The sequence below is a fragment of the Hyla sarda genome, chromosome 5 (assembly GCF_029499605.1).
Source record: "Hyla sarda isolate aHylSar1 chromosome 5, aHylSar1.hap1, whole genome shotgun sequence".
NCBI lineage: Eukaryota > Metazoa > Chordata > Amphibia > Anura > Hylidae > Hyla > Hyla sarda.
The window spans coordinates 127,336,851-127,350,514 of record NC_079193.1 but is presented as its reverse complement, the minus strand read 5'-3'; the positions used below and the strand labels follow the sequence as shown (position 1 = coordinate 127,350,514).

At 43.8% G+C, this 13,664-nt stretch overlaps 1 protein-coding gene across 10 annotated transcripts in view; it reads left to right on the top strand.

The window, feature by feature from the left end:
• The window catches only part of HUS1 (HUS1 checkpoint clamp component), a 113,851-nt gene extending 108,005 nt beyond the window's left edge, over positions 1-5,846 (top strand). For all 10 annotated transcript variants that reach the window (XM_056520251.1, XM_056520252.1, XM_056520250.1 and 7 more), the window contains one exon: positions 5,234-5,846. In XM_056520251.1, coding sequence (XP_056376226.1) covers positions 5,234-5,338 — 105 coding nt within the window. In that variant the 3' untranslated portion in view covers positions 5,339-5,846. The remainder of the gene's footprint in view (positions 1-5,233) is intronic.
• Positions 5,847-13,664: the final 7,818 nt, after the last annotated feature.

Sequence of the window (13,664 nt, the reverse complement as noted above, 5' to 3'; positions counted from 1 at the left end):
TAGTGCTTGTACTACTACCCCCATCATGGAACAGTCTGTTCCATGTTGGGGGTAGTAGTACAGGGGCTGAGAAATTGATCGCATCCGGTCTCACTTCTGAGGCTCTATGCAATCAGAAGTTAAAATTAAGCAGGGGAGCGGGCAGTATGCTTTGCTCCCCTGCAATGTATATCGTTTTTTACATTAATTTTTAAATCCCCACCGGGGTATATACATATACGCCCGCTGCGCACTCACAATCTTCATTTTAAAAAACACGCCAGGAGCCCTGAATGGCTCTTCAGTACCGGCCATTCAGGGCTCCTGGCAGGGTTTTTAAAATGAAGATTGTGAGTTCGCAGCGGGGGCATATGTATATTAAAAGCACTGTGGGGGCAAGATATATAGTGCTGCAGGGGGGCAGACATATAGCGCTATATATTTAGCTTCCCGCAGCGCATTATAAAGATATAACCCCCACAGCGCATTTATTAGAATATGCTGCCGCAGCAGCTGGCCGGACAGATGCACTGACATAGACTTTTCACACATAGCGTTGCAGGGGCATATGTATATAGATGTGCTGCAAGGGACCAGCTTCTATATATGTATGTGATGCAACGATATGTATGAAAAGTGTTCTATCAGCAGCACATCTGGCCGGCCGGCTGCTGGCCCGATGCGCTGCTGATAGAGTAGTTTTCACACATAATGCTGTGGCAGCATATCATGATAAAATGCGCTGTGGGGGTCATGTCATAAATGCGCTGCGGAGGTCGTATCTTTATAATTGTGCTGCGGGGGGCATATTATAGATGCGCTGTGGGGGGGGGGGGCTTGATATGTCTGCCGCCCCCTGCAGCTCTCTATATATTGCCCCTCCACAGCACTTTTAATATACATATGACCCCCGCTGGGCACTCTGACTCTGTTCCATGATGGGGGTAGTAGTACAAGCACTAATTTAGTCTCTCCAGACTCCCGCAGCTGGGGGAACTACTACTCCAATCATGGAAACAAGTCTGTTACATGATGGGAGTAGTAGTAGTAGTCTCGCAACACTGCAGGAGTCTGCTGATTTCACACCTTCTGAGCGTGCTTAAAAGTAATAACGGTTCAAAAACAGATATTATAAACTGGGTGCAAATGGTTGACAGTAAAGGCTCATCCGTCTGCCATAGACTTCAATGTAAATTTATAATATCCATTTATATTCCGTTATTTTTGATGGGAGGAGGAAGTGCTGCATGCAATGTCTTTTCTCCCGTTTTTTTTTTTTTTTTTTGACGGGAACAGGAAGCAAGCTGGTGCAAACGGATAATAAAGGATTGTTAAAGAGAACCTGTCACTTAATAAACTTTTCTAAACTAACTCAGGCTATGTTCCCTAACTACTCCTAACACAAAAAAAAAGTAATTAGGAGCTTTAAAATCCTATTTATCTTACATCTCTTCTTGCTTCACGTAGTGTGAGCTGCCGGCAGGAGGATGTGGGTGTGCCCCAGCAGGCGCTACGTCACTGAAGCCTGCTGGGTGGACTGCCTCTGCCCTCACTTCACCGGGGTCCTCAGTGTACAGAGCGCTGCTTGCCCTGGCTGCGCAGAGCGCCGCTTGCCCTGCCCTGAAAATACACATAAAAGGAAGCATTTTATTTTTTATTAAATCTAATTACAAAGTTGTTCTATATACAATCAGCCCTAACATATCAAAACATTTTTTGATGAAATGTACGCTTTAAAAAATCCCAATGACATCAATGGAATTATTTTACAGCTGTTTGCAACCCGTTTGAAAAATTATCAAACTGATTGATAACGGGCATTTATTAACAGGGGCAGATGGCTGTGTTAACGAACCCTTAGATGTACATGATCAGGGGGAGGTACTGAGTGATATAGCAGTTTTTATTTATATATTTTTATTTATTTTTTTGTCGGCTCTGACATGTACGCTTTAACACACACACACACACAATCAGACCACCTGCAGTGAAATGATGGTGGTCCAAAGTGTTAAGATGGCCGGCAGAGCTCCACTCACCTGCTCCGGCCTGCTGCTCCGTTCTTCTTTTCGGGTCTGCCTTCTAGCATATGCATAGCACTGATCAGTATCTGCAATCCAAAGATTGCAATAAAAAGTCCCCTGCGGGGACAAAAAAGTGTAAAAATAAATAAAAGTGAAAAAGCCCTTCCCCATATAAAATATTCCCCCTCTTTTTCCATTTTACAAAAGAAAATGAAATAAAAAATCAACAAATTTGGTATCACGACATGTGTAAATGTCCAAACTATTAAAATAAAATGTTAGTGATCCTGGACAGGGAACAGCGTAAATGTGTAAAAAGAATAAAGTCCAAAATTGCTGCCTATAGTCACATCACATCCCAGAAAAATAAATTTAAAAGTTTTCACAAAGTCATATATACACATACCTGGTACCGATAAAAACTACAGAACGCAAGAAATGAGCCCTTTGACAGCCTCGCAGACCGAAAAATTAGAAAGTTATAGGTGGTTAATGGCATTTTTAAATAGACTACCGTATATACCGGCGTATAAGACTACCTCTTTTGGGAATCAGGACACGCCCCCTGACGAAGCCCATACGCGAAACGTGCGTTGGGGTGTTGGTGCTTGGTGCTCCTGGCCTTTGGGTATATGACAGGTAGTCCTTCTTAGGTATTTCCTATTTATGTCTGTTGTATTGCATTGCTGCTTCCTATGTTACCTCAATGTATGTTAGATATTATATCTATTGTTACGATATTGTAAACATGCAGCTATGCCAGCCTTATATTATGTATACTCTTGACTGAATACCTCCATTACCCATACCAGGTCCACTGGCACCTGTTGTCTCCTGTGTAAGGTCATCCTCTGCCTTTTTCTAATTTTTTAAAACTGTTTTTTATTGTCTAATAAAGATTGTTATACTTTTTGAAATAATATTAGTATTGTGGGTCTCTTTGTTTTTGGCTATATATTGGTACCCCCGGGACCTAGATACGGCACGCATTGTTTTGCCGTTTTTGTTGTTTGGCTAAATTGAGTTGTAGTTTCACAACAGCTGGAGGCCCCCTGGTTTTTAGTATCAGTAATTAGTTTCTACATGCTATGGCCGGTCCCCGCCTGCAGCCGCACACGGGAGCCCGGCCGGGCAGATAATCATAGGTATTCCTATGCCGGACCCCAGTACCGTATAAGACGACCCCCGACTTTTCAGAAGAAAGTTTGCGGTTAAAAAGTAGTCTTATACGCCGGGATATACGGTAATTTTGTAAAGAAAAAAGTATTAGCACACTAAGCCACTTAAAATAGGCTTATGCAGAAGTGCTTTGCAAACCTACTCCAGCCTTTGATAACTTAGGATATGGAGTTCACTATGCTTCTTGATTGACACTGCAGATGTACCTGTCACATTAGCTCCTCCTTGATTGACACTGCAGATGTACCATCAATTTGAGGGCGTGATGTAGCCAGAAAGAGATGTTGCAGCCCCCAGGGTCCCACTACCAAATTATCACCAAAGGTATTACCCACTGCAGCTGCCAGGGCCGCGATTGCGCCGGTCTCGGCAGCATTAAAGGGGTACTCTGCTGCCCTGCTTCAGGAGCTCCGCTCCCAAGCGCCCGGAAGTCTATTGTTCCGAACGCTGTGTGCGGGCTTCCGTGTTCAGGGCCACCCCTCGTGACGTCACGCCTGCCCCCTCGTGACGTCACGCCTGCCTCAACAAAAGTTTATGGGAAGGGGGCACGATGGCACGAGGGGCGGCCCTGAACACGGAAGCCCGCACACTGCATTCGTGTGCACTTTTATTAACTTTTATAAAGTACAATATGTCATGAAAAAATTGTCTCAGAATTGCTCCGCTCATAAAAAGCGTTCTAAAGTTATTACCATTTAAACAGACACAAACAAAAAAAAAAAGAGCCTAGTCATTAAGGTAAAAAAATTGATCTGTCCTTGAGGGTTAAACCTTTTGCAAAAACTTTTGATATAATGTAGATAATTACATTATATGTATATTTGTAATATACATTGATTACAAAATCTGTATATTTTGGGGTAAAAAGGCTGTCTTGCACCTTGAGCTTGATGTTTCTTTGTGGAGACAAAATACAGTAAGTGTGGACAGGACAAGCAGGGCTCAGAGCAGACTCCTGGCTTATCAATCAGCCTCATGTGTCGGGGGCGTGTCACAGAACCTTATTGCACAGAGACCTGCTTGTCCTGCCCACACTTCCTGTATTTTGTCTCTACACAGAGACAAAATATTCCAAATATGCATAGTTATTTTCTACCTTACATAAAATGTTTTTCGCAAATGACCGTGCCCATTTAAGTAATAAATATACGTGACGTTTTGATAAGTCATAGCCTGATCAGATACAGTTTGCCCACTATGACTTATAAGGTCCTTTCTATCCCTCAATTTACACAGCATTTTGGTTTACAGAAACAAAGATCTATCCAATGACCTAGAGACTTGGGAGAAAATGTGCCTGGCACACATTGCTCTCTAGCAATTGGTCACAATCCAAACCTTTGAATCTCAACAGATTTTAAAACCTTATGTCTTTGAGACTTGTTGTTTAAAACGACAGTGCCCATTCTAAAGGGACAGCAGTATCACCCCTGAATATACAGGTTAATAGTGCAGATTCAAATGTTATTTACCTCATAAAGATCTGTGCAGCCGTTCTGTTATAATTGTTAGAAAATATGCAAATCATCCTTTCTGAGCAACAGAGGTGTTCTTTATGCTGTACTAGCAATGCTTCTCCCGCCCCCTTTCAGCCCATAACTCTCCACTTATCAATATTCACTGATATAGCTATCAGATGAAGGGGGCTGAGTTATAGGCCAGAGCAAGCTGGAGAAGCATTGTTAGTACAGCAGAAAAAACACCTTCATTGCTCAGACTGATTTACATTTATTTATTTTTTTTGTCTAAGGATTAGAACAGAATGGCTACACAGATTTTTATGAGTTGAGCTGTGGTTGAATCAGCATCACCCGCACTATAAACTTGTACGTGCATGTGATGCCGCAGAAATATTCCCTTCAAATCAAAGCCAGTAAAGGGCTCTATCTCTTAGTATGAAGAAATATTTACTGCAGTTCTTATTTAAAATGTGATAATCTAATTGTATGTTAAAAATATGATTATAGGTGTTGTCGTTAAGGGTTGAACAGAACTGAGCAATCCTACGGTTCGATTTTTTAAAAAAATTTTCTTTTTCTTTTCTGTTGCAGGTATTGTACATAAACGGATGGTCCACTTTATCTTACTACATGATGATGTGTCCCTGCAGTATTTCATTCCTGCTATTGCCTAGGTGGATACATTTAGTCATTTAATTTGTTTGAATAACAGCATTTCAACACTTGGGTCCAATGTATCATACTGCAGCTCAGCAAATAGCTGGCCACAGTAATTTCTCACCTCGGACAGCGATTCCCTGAGCTGCAATTTAACACACTGGGTCCTAATACTTTCATAGATGACATTCATGATTCAGGAAGGCTATTGTTGTGGGGGACCACAAGATTGCTAAAGGCTTTTTGTTTCTCTAAGTATTGCTATTGCATGGGATGTAATATATAACTATTATTTATATAATAAATAAATAAAATAAAAATATATATATATATCCCATACAATAGCAAAACTTAGAAAAGAAGCTCTTGCATCAGAGTTCTCCTTTAATAACACCTTTGCATTTTAAGTTCAATTATGAAAGAAGAAATACTCAGTTTTAGAGAACATTATTATATGCATTTTTGACATTTTGGATACTTTTTTTCTTTTCTCCTGCCTTCATTTTGGTAAAAATAAAGTGATTGTGGATATGTGATTTATAATAAAATAGAAGTTAAAATGTTTCTGTTCTTTCTCTTATATATATATGTTACTTTGTGAGCTGTGTAAATCTGGCTATATACATGAAGAAGCTGTACAGCTTAGTGTGTAAGAGAAGAGGGGATTAAACTGCAGCCATACACTTACCTTCAGTGCTCCTGTGGTGCCTCCTGTGTTTTGCACCAGTTCCCCATTGTGATAGTCTTCCTGAGCTGCAGCGTGACGTGTCAGGCCCAGGAAGCACCCAGGTCCAATGTGTCATACAGCAGCTCAGTAAGTGGAAGCCGGATAAAAAGCCGTGATCTGTTGGCGCATGCCGTAATAATGTTCAGCAATCCAATATGGATAGAAGTTCATTCTTCTTTCTCTTTCTCAATAAAACATAGGCTTCTAACAACATTCACCTGCAAGAGGTTTTTAAAAGAAAAAAAAGCCTGCAAGTGAAACCGGACCGCCCAGTGTGAACAGTGCTGTTCAGTGACGTGGCCGGCGCACTCTGAGCGTGTAAACACTGATTGTAAACAAATACATGTGATCATAAAAATTCTTTTTAATAGGTATAGACCTTACTTAAAATAAACAAATTGACTGCATCTTTAAAAGTGTAAAACCAGATATAATGCAATTATAATGCAATTATACTGGAATTCGGCAGCGGTTTACCTACTGCCGACTCTGACATCTAGCGGCATTTAGGTAAGTGAGCTTTACTATGGAGGTAGTATAACTTGTCTGGTCTCTTAAATTATCTAAAATGAACACACTATATGTCACTTCCCAACATAGTGGACTTGTAACCTAGGTCTAAGATGCCTCCCGTACATATCGATGCTGCGCGTGCGCGCTGCCGACAGGGATGGGACTCTGATAGTTTGTATTGGCAGTGCGCCTGCGCACATCGCCGCTGATGCTTTGAATCGTCATGCGCAAGCGTGATGCTGTGTATAGGGTTAATATGTATAGTTTGCCGACTGATGGAATAAAGGGAATTAAATTGTTATTCCTGGGACAAGAATACACTCCGGTGAGGCATGAAGAGAAAAAAAAAGGTGCCCCAATCGGGTGAGTTTTATATAATAATATGGGTTCTTATACTCCGCTGGGGGTATCTGACATTGTCACTCAAAAAATCCCACCGGGTGAATTGTGTTGCAGGGAGTATGCTATATTGTTACTAGAACCACTATTTTGGATCAGTGTATCTATGGTAAGCAGAGCCCGACAATGTACCTAAGTGGCAAGGTGATACATTGGCATATTAGAAGATAGATATCTTAAAAACAGAAGGATAGATAACTTGATAATTTCTATAACATCATAGCAGTATGCCATAGTGAAAGACAGTACATGTTGATTATAATGGGATGAGTCCCGCATATTTTTGCGGTGGTATTTGAACTAAAATTAAATATCTCAATGGCATGTGTCTGTATATAAACCTGATTGAGTGCTAATTATTAATGTTAGTAACAGGGTGACACTGTTAATATTAGTGTTAACAGGGTTCACCCTTGGGTATGCTCGGAAGGTGATGATGCCAACCTGGTACTGGTGCTATGATCGTTATCCAGCTGGGGAGGAGAGGGGGAGGGGATTAGGAGGAATAGCCAAAAATGGTAAGTTTCAGACATTCTCTAAACATTCATTAAGACCAAACGGCTGAAGTGTATTCATCTTAAAGATCCAAAATGATTCCCTCTTGCACAGGTTATTGAATCAGTCTGCGGAATCCTCTGGGATTTGTTCAAGTGCTGTCACTGAAAAATCCCTGAATTTGCTGTTGTGTGCTTCCAGAGCATGCCTTGACACGCTGTGCTTCAGGTATTTATGTATGACATTGTACCTGTGTCCATTAAGTCTGCTCCTGAGGGTTTGTGATGTACGGCCAATATATTGTAACTTGCACGTACATTCTATTAAATAGATAACATGAGTGGAACCACAGTCTATACGTGTTTTTATAGGAAATGTTTCACCTGTCTGGTTACTAGAGAAGGTTGTTGTTTTGTCTTTTATGTTAACACACAATTTGCATGATCGATTTCTGCATTTGAAGCAGCCTCCCACATGTCCAGGGCTCCTGTTCACATCTACTTTTTTCTTCTTTTTTAATTTACTGGGAGCAATGTTATTTTTAATGGTTGGTGCTCTTCTATATGTAAATTTGGGTTTCTCCATGATTACTTTTCTCAGGATAGGGTCCTGCTGGAGAATCTTCCAATGATCACGGACAATAGCCCCAATGGCCTTAAAGCCCGCAGAGTAGTCAGTTATAAAGTGGAATTTAAAGTCTGTCTCACTTTTTCTTTCTTTTTGTTGAACCTCTTGCGGAAAGTGCTTTCTGGTATGCTGTTTTTACTATTTTTCTGGGGTACCCCTTTTCCTGAAGTCTTTTTTTTCTATTATCTTGCTTTGACTTTTAAAATCCGTACCTTTCGTGCAGTTCCGACTCACCTTGTAAAACTGTCCGTATGTCCATATTGGAAGCTCTACTGGAGTCTGCCTGGAGGCATCCTGACAACAAGTTTCAAGGTACAAAGCAGGTTCAAGCGCATTATCCTTTTGCCAAGGACCTCATTACCCGGTAGACCTCCACTCCTATGGTGGGCCCTCCAGTCTCCTGCCTATCAAGGCGGCTTCCCTACCCCTGCCTGATGCCATTTCCTTCAGGGATCCAGCTGACAAAAAAGGTGGAGAATTTGGCAAAATTTGCCTTTTGAAGCTGTGTTCTGCTTCCGTGCAGTCGGCCCGCTGTGCTGCCCTTATCTCGGGCAACCTAGTGCTCCTCCGTCGATCCATGTGGCTCGATGCCTGAGATGCAGTCGCCGCTTCCAAGAAATCTCTCACCGAGCTTCCCTTTACTGGCTCTGGGCTCTTTGGTAAGCGGCTAGATGAAATCATCTCAGAGGCGACGGGGGCTAGTTCCTCATTACCTCCAAAATGAGGCTCGCAGTCCTGCTTGGCGTACCAAGCCAACCTCTGGTCGACCCTTTCAGACCTTCAGTGCCAATAAGGGGCCCAGGCAGGCGCCTTCGCGGAGCAAGCCAGCCCCCTCCTTCCAGACCCGTCCATCCTAAAAACGGACAACCGTTCCGGCCGTTTTGCGGCCAAAAGCGGGCACTCGCAAATACCTTCTGCCTGAATGGACTCCTCAACCCGCAAATTTTTCTCGGGTGGGAGGTCATCTATTCCTCTTCCGAGAGGTCTGGTCCGCGCAATGTTCCGGACTCCTGGTTAAGGGATGTGGTGTCCGATGGTTACCGAATCGAGTTTGCATTCCTGCCTGGGGATCGCTTTTTTTTTTCTCTCCCGAGCCCCCTGGTCCCCCTCTCTGGACAGAGCTTTCCGGGATGCGCTCCAGTCACTCCTCATCCAGGGAGTCAATGTTCCAGTTCCTCTCGGGGAACGTTTTCAAGGTTATCTCATCCTCTTCGTGGTCCCCAAGAAACGAGTTTCTGTACTCCCGATCTTGCATATGAAGCGCCTAACCAGCTTCTTCACCTTTTCTGCATGGAGTCTCTCCATTCGGCCGTGGCGACCATGGATCTAGGGGAGCTCCTTCAGTGGACATCAAGGAGGCTTAGCTCCATGTTTTGATTTTCCCAGGGCACCAAAAGTACCTCCGCTTTGCTTCCCGGAAGGCCATTTTCTGTTTGTGGCTCTCCCCTTTGGTCTGCCTCTACTCCCGAGGGTTTTCACCAAGGTCTTTGCATCGGTGATCGGCCTTATACGAACCAGAGGTGTCTCAGTGATTCCTTCTTGGACGACCTCCTGATCAAGGCTCCAACCAGAGCCCAGAATCTGGAATGTCTCACCCTCACCCTTCAGGTCTTGTCTCGTTTCAGCTGGATGGTCCATGCTCAAAGTCCAACCTCTCTCCCACCCAGTCTCTGGAATTTTTGGGGCCTCCAGTTCGACACGACGTCTGCCCGGATTCAGCTCCACCGGACAAGCAGCTGACTTTCTTGTCTGGGTTTGTTCCCTTCGGTACCCCACCCCGGTTTCCATTCGCTTTTGCATGGAAGTCCTGGGTCGGATGGCGGCGGCCATGGAGACCGTTCAGTTGGCTGTTTCATTTCCGACCCCTTCACCTGGCAATTCTGTCCAGGTGGGACAGGTCTCCTTGTCTCTCGATCGCAGGATTGTCCTTCCTCGGACGTCTTGCAGGTCCTTTCTGTGGTGGCTTCGCTCCCATTTCTCCAGGGGCGCTCCTTCCGGCACCTCCACTGGCGGGTCATTACGACGGATGTCAGCCCTTCGGGTTGGGGGGGTGTTTTCCGGGACCAGACGGTCGAGGGCCTTTAGTCCCCCCCCCCCCCCCCCCCCCGAGAGGCCCTTCTCCAAGCAAGTATTGGAGCTGAGGGCAATCTGTCTCTGCCATTAAATTGAGACATCCTTCTTCAGGGCCGTCTGGTTCGTGTCCAGTCGGACGACTCCGCTGCTGTGGCGTACATCAATCGCCAGGACGGCACTCGCAACTTTGCGACGATGGCCGAAGTATCCTGAACTCTCCTGGGCGCCACTCAGAGTTCCAGCCATCTCTGCGATTCACATCCCGGGAGTACACAACTGGGAAGCAGACTTTCTCAGCCAGTCCTCATCCGACCCCGGCGAGTGGTTCCTTCTCTGGAAGTACTTGTGGAGATCTGCATCCTCTGAGGCACTCCAGACGTGGGCCTCTTTGCATCCTACGATAACCAGAAGCTTCCCCTCCTTGTGACAAAGTTCCGTGTCCCTTGTGCCACCCCAATTGCTGTTGCTGCTTTTGACGGCATCGCGACTGAAACTGTTCTAAGGGCCCGAAGTTTCTCAACCCTGGTGATTCACACCATACTCAGGGCTTGCAAGCCCTCCTCCTCAAAGATTTACCACCGTACCTGGCGGTCTTCTTTTCTTTGGTGTGAATCTCAGTCTTTCTCAGGTTGTCGTCTCCCTCCCCTGACTCCTTTCCTTTTTGCAGTCGGGGCTGGAGCAACGATTAGCTCTCTGGTCCCTGAAAGGTCAGGTCTTGGCCCTCTCCATTCTCTTTAATTTCAGGGAGGTTTCCCTTGGTCTCCTTCCTGGAAGGTAGCATTCCTTATTGCAATTGCCTCTATCAGACGGGTTCAGAGCTGGCGTCTCTCTCTTGTCACTCTCCCTTCCCGATCATCCACCAGGACAGGGTTGTTTTTTCGTCCGGTTCCGTCTTTTTTACCTAAGGTGGTTTCTGCCTTCCAACCTCAAGGGAGTCATCGTCCTCCCGTCCTTTTGGCCCACACCGTCTCTTCCCTAGGAGTATTTGCTCCATGGGCTGGATGTGGTGCCGGCTGTACAAACCTACCTCTCGGTCACTTCTTTTTGTCAATGTGACTCCTTTTTTTTTGGTTATGGACGGTCTCTGTAAAGGACAACCTGCTTCAAAGGATTTCTTTTTGCGGTGGCTCAAGTTTGCCATTTCGGTATCTTACCGTGGTAAAGGGAGGTCTTCTCCCTTCAGGGTTTCAGCGCATTCCACGTGTTCTTTCGGAGCTTCCTGGGCTCTCCGAAGCAGGGCTTCGGCCTCTCAAGTCTGTAAGGCGGCTACCTGGTCGTTTTTGCACACTTTTACTAAATCCTACCAGGTTCATACCTTTACATCAGCGGATGCTAGTCTGGGCCGTAGGATGTCGCAGGCGGTGGTGATCCAGCCTGCCCCCTGATTGTTTTCTGTGCCCACCCTAGGGACGGCTTTGGTACGTCCCAAGGTCTGTGTCCCCTGATGGAGCTGATAGAGAAAAGGAGATTTTTATGCTTACCGTAAAATCTCTTTCTCGAAGGATCCATTGGGGGACATAGCTCCCACCCTTTCTTTGGGGTTCCTAGTTTGGTTACCTGTCCGAGGGTGTGTTCAGTTGTTTTTGGTTCTATGGTTACCTCGGACGGTACTGGGTTTTTCTGCCCTTCGGTCCTCTCCTACTGCTCTGGGACTAAACTGATTACCTCAGGCTCTGTGGGCGTGTATATCCTGCTGGGAGGAGCCGACTTTTTTGTTTCCATATTGTCAAGTCTCCTAGCAACAACCGCATATACCCAAGGTCTGTGTCCCCCAATGGATCCTTGGAGAAAGAGATTTTACGTGAAGCATAAAAATCTCCTTATTTGACATTATCAGTATGCTTAAAACTGCCATATTCTGACCCCCTTATATAATTCTGTATACAGTGATGTTTTATCAAAGCTAGTTATTTTCATCGCAATCGTTAGTTTTTATTTGTACCAATTTTGTTCTGATGGAACTTTTTGATCACTTTTTTTTTTATTTGACTAAAAGTAGTCAATGCTGGCCTTTTTTTAATTTTAATTTTTACATAAACCTAATTACCCCTGTGTTTCATTAACACTATATTTTAAAAGTTTGGAAATTTTCACATGCGTGGACACCAAATATGTTTGTCTTTGTTTACATTATATTATGGGAAAAGGGGGTGATTTAGATTTATTAACCCTTTAAGGACCCAGCCAATTTTCACTGTAGGACCCGGCCATTTTTTGAACATCTGACCACTGTCACTTTAAACATTAATAATTCTGGAATGCTTTTAGTTATCATTCTGATTCCGAGATATTCCAAATAAAAAATGTTTTTGATTCACATATACAATATGTCTACTTTATGTTTGCATCATAAAATTGACAAGTTTTTACTTTTGGAAGACACCAGAGGGCTTCAAAGTTCAGCAGCAATTTTCCAATTTTTCACAAAATTTTCGTTTTCAGGGACCAGTTCAGGTTTGAAGTGGATTTGAAGGGTCTTCATATTAGAAATACCCCACAAATGACCCCTTTATAAAAACTGCACCCCCTAAAGTATTCATAATGACATTCAGTCAGCATTTTAACCCTTTAGGTATTTCACAGGAATAGCAGCAAAGTGAAGGAGAAAATTCACAATCTTAATTTTTTACACTCGCATGTTCTTGTAGACCCAATTTTTGAATTTTTACAATGTGTAAAAGGAGAAAATTTATACTTATGTTTGTAGCCCAATTTCTCTCGAGTAAGCACATACCTCATATGTCTATGTAAAGTGTTCGGCGGGCGCAGTAGAGGGCTCAGAAGCGAAGAAGCGACAAGGGGATTTTGGAGAGTATGTTTTTCTGAAATGGTTTTTGGGGGGCATGTTGCCTTTAGGAAGCCCCTATGGTGCCAGAACAGCAAAAAAAAAACACATACCATACCATTTTGGAAACTAGACCCCTTGAGGAATGTAACAAGGAATAAAGTGAGCCTTAATACCCCACAGGTGTTTCACGACTTTTGCATATGTAAAAATTTAATTTTTTTTCACAAAAATGTGTGTTTCCCCCCAAATTTCACATTTTTGCAAGGGTTAATAGCAGAAAATACCCCCCAAAATTTGTAACCCCATCTCTTCCGAGTATGGAGGTACCCCATAAGTTGACATGAAGTGCACTACGGGCGAACTACAATGCTCAGAAGAGAAGGAGTCATATTTGGCTTTTTGAGAGCAAATTTTGCTCGGGGGGCATGTCGCATTTAGGAAGCCCCTATGGTGCTAGAACAGCAAAAAAAAACACATGGCATACCATTTTGGAAACTAGACCCCTTGAGGAACGTAACAAGGAATAAAGTGAGCCTTAATACCCCACAGGGGTTTCACGACTTTTGCATATGTAAAAAAAAAAATGTAACTAAAATGTGCGCTTCCCCCCAAATTTCACATTTTTTACAAGGGTTAATAGCAGAAAAGACCCCCCAAAATTTGCAACCCCATCTCTTCCGAGTATGAAAATACCCCATGTGTGGACGTCAAGTGCTCTACTGGCGCACTACAATGCTCAGAAG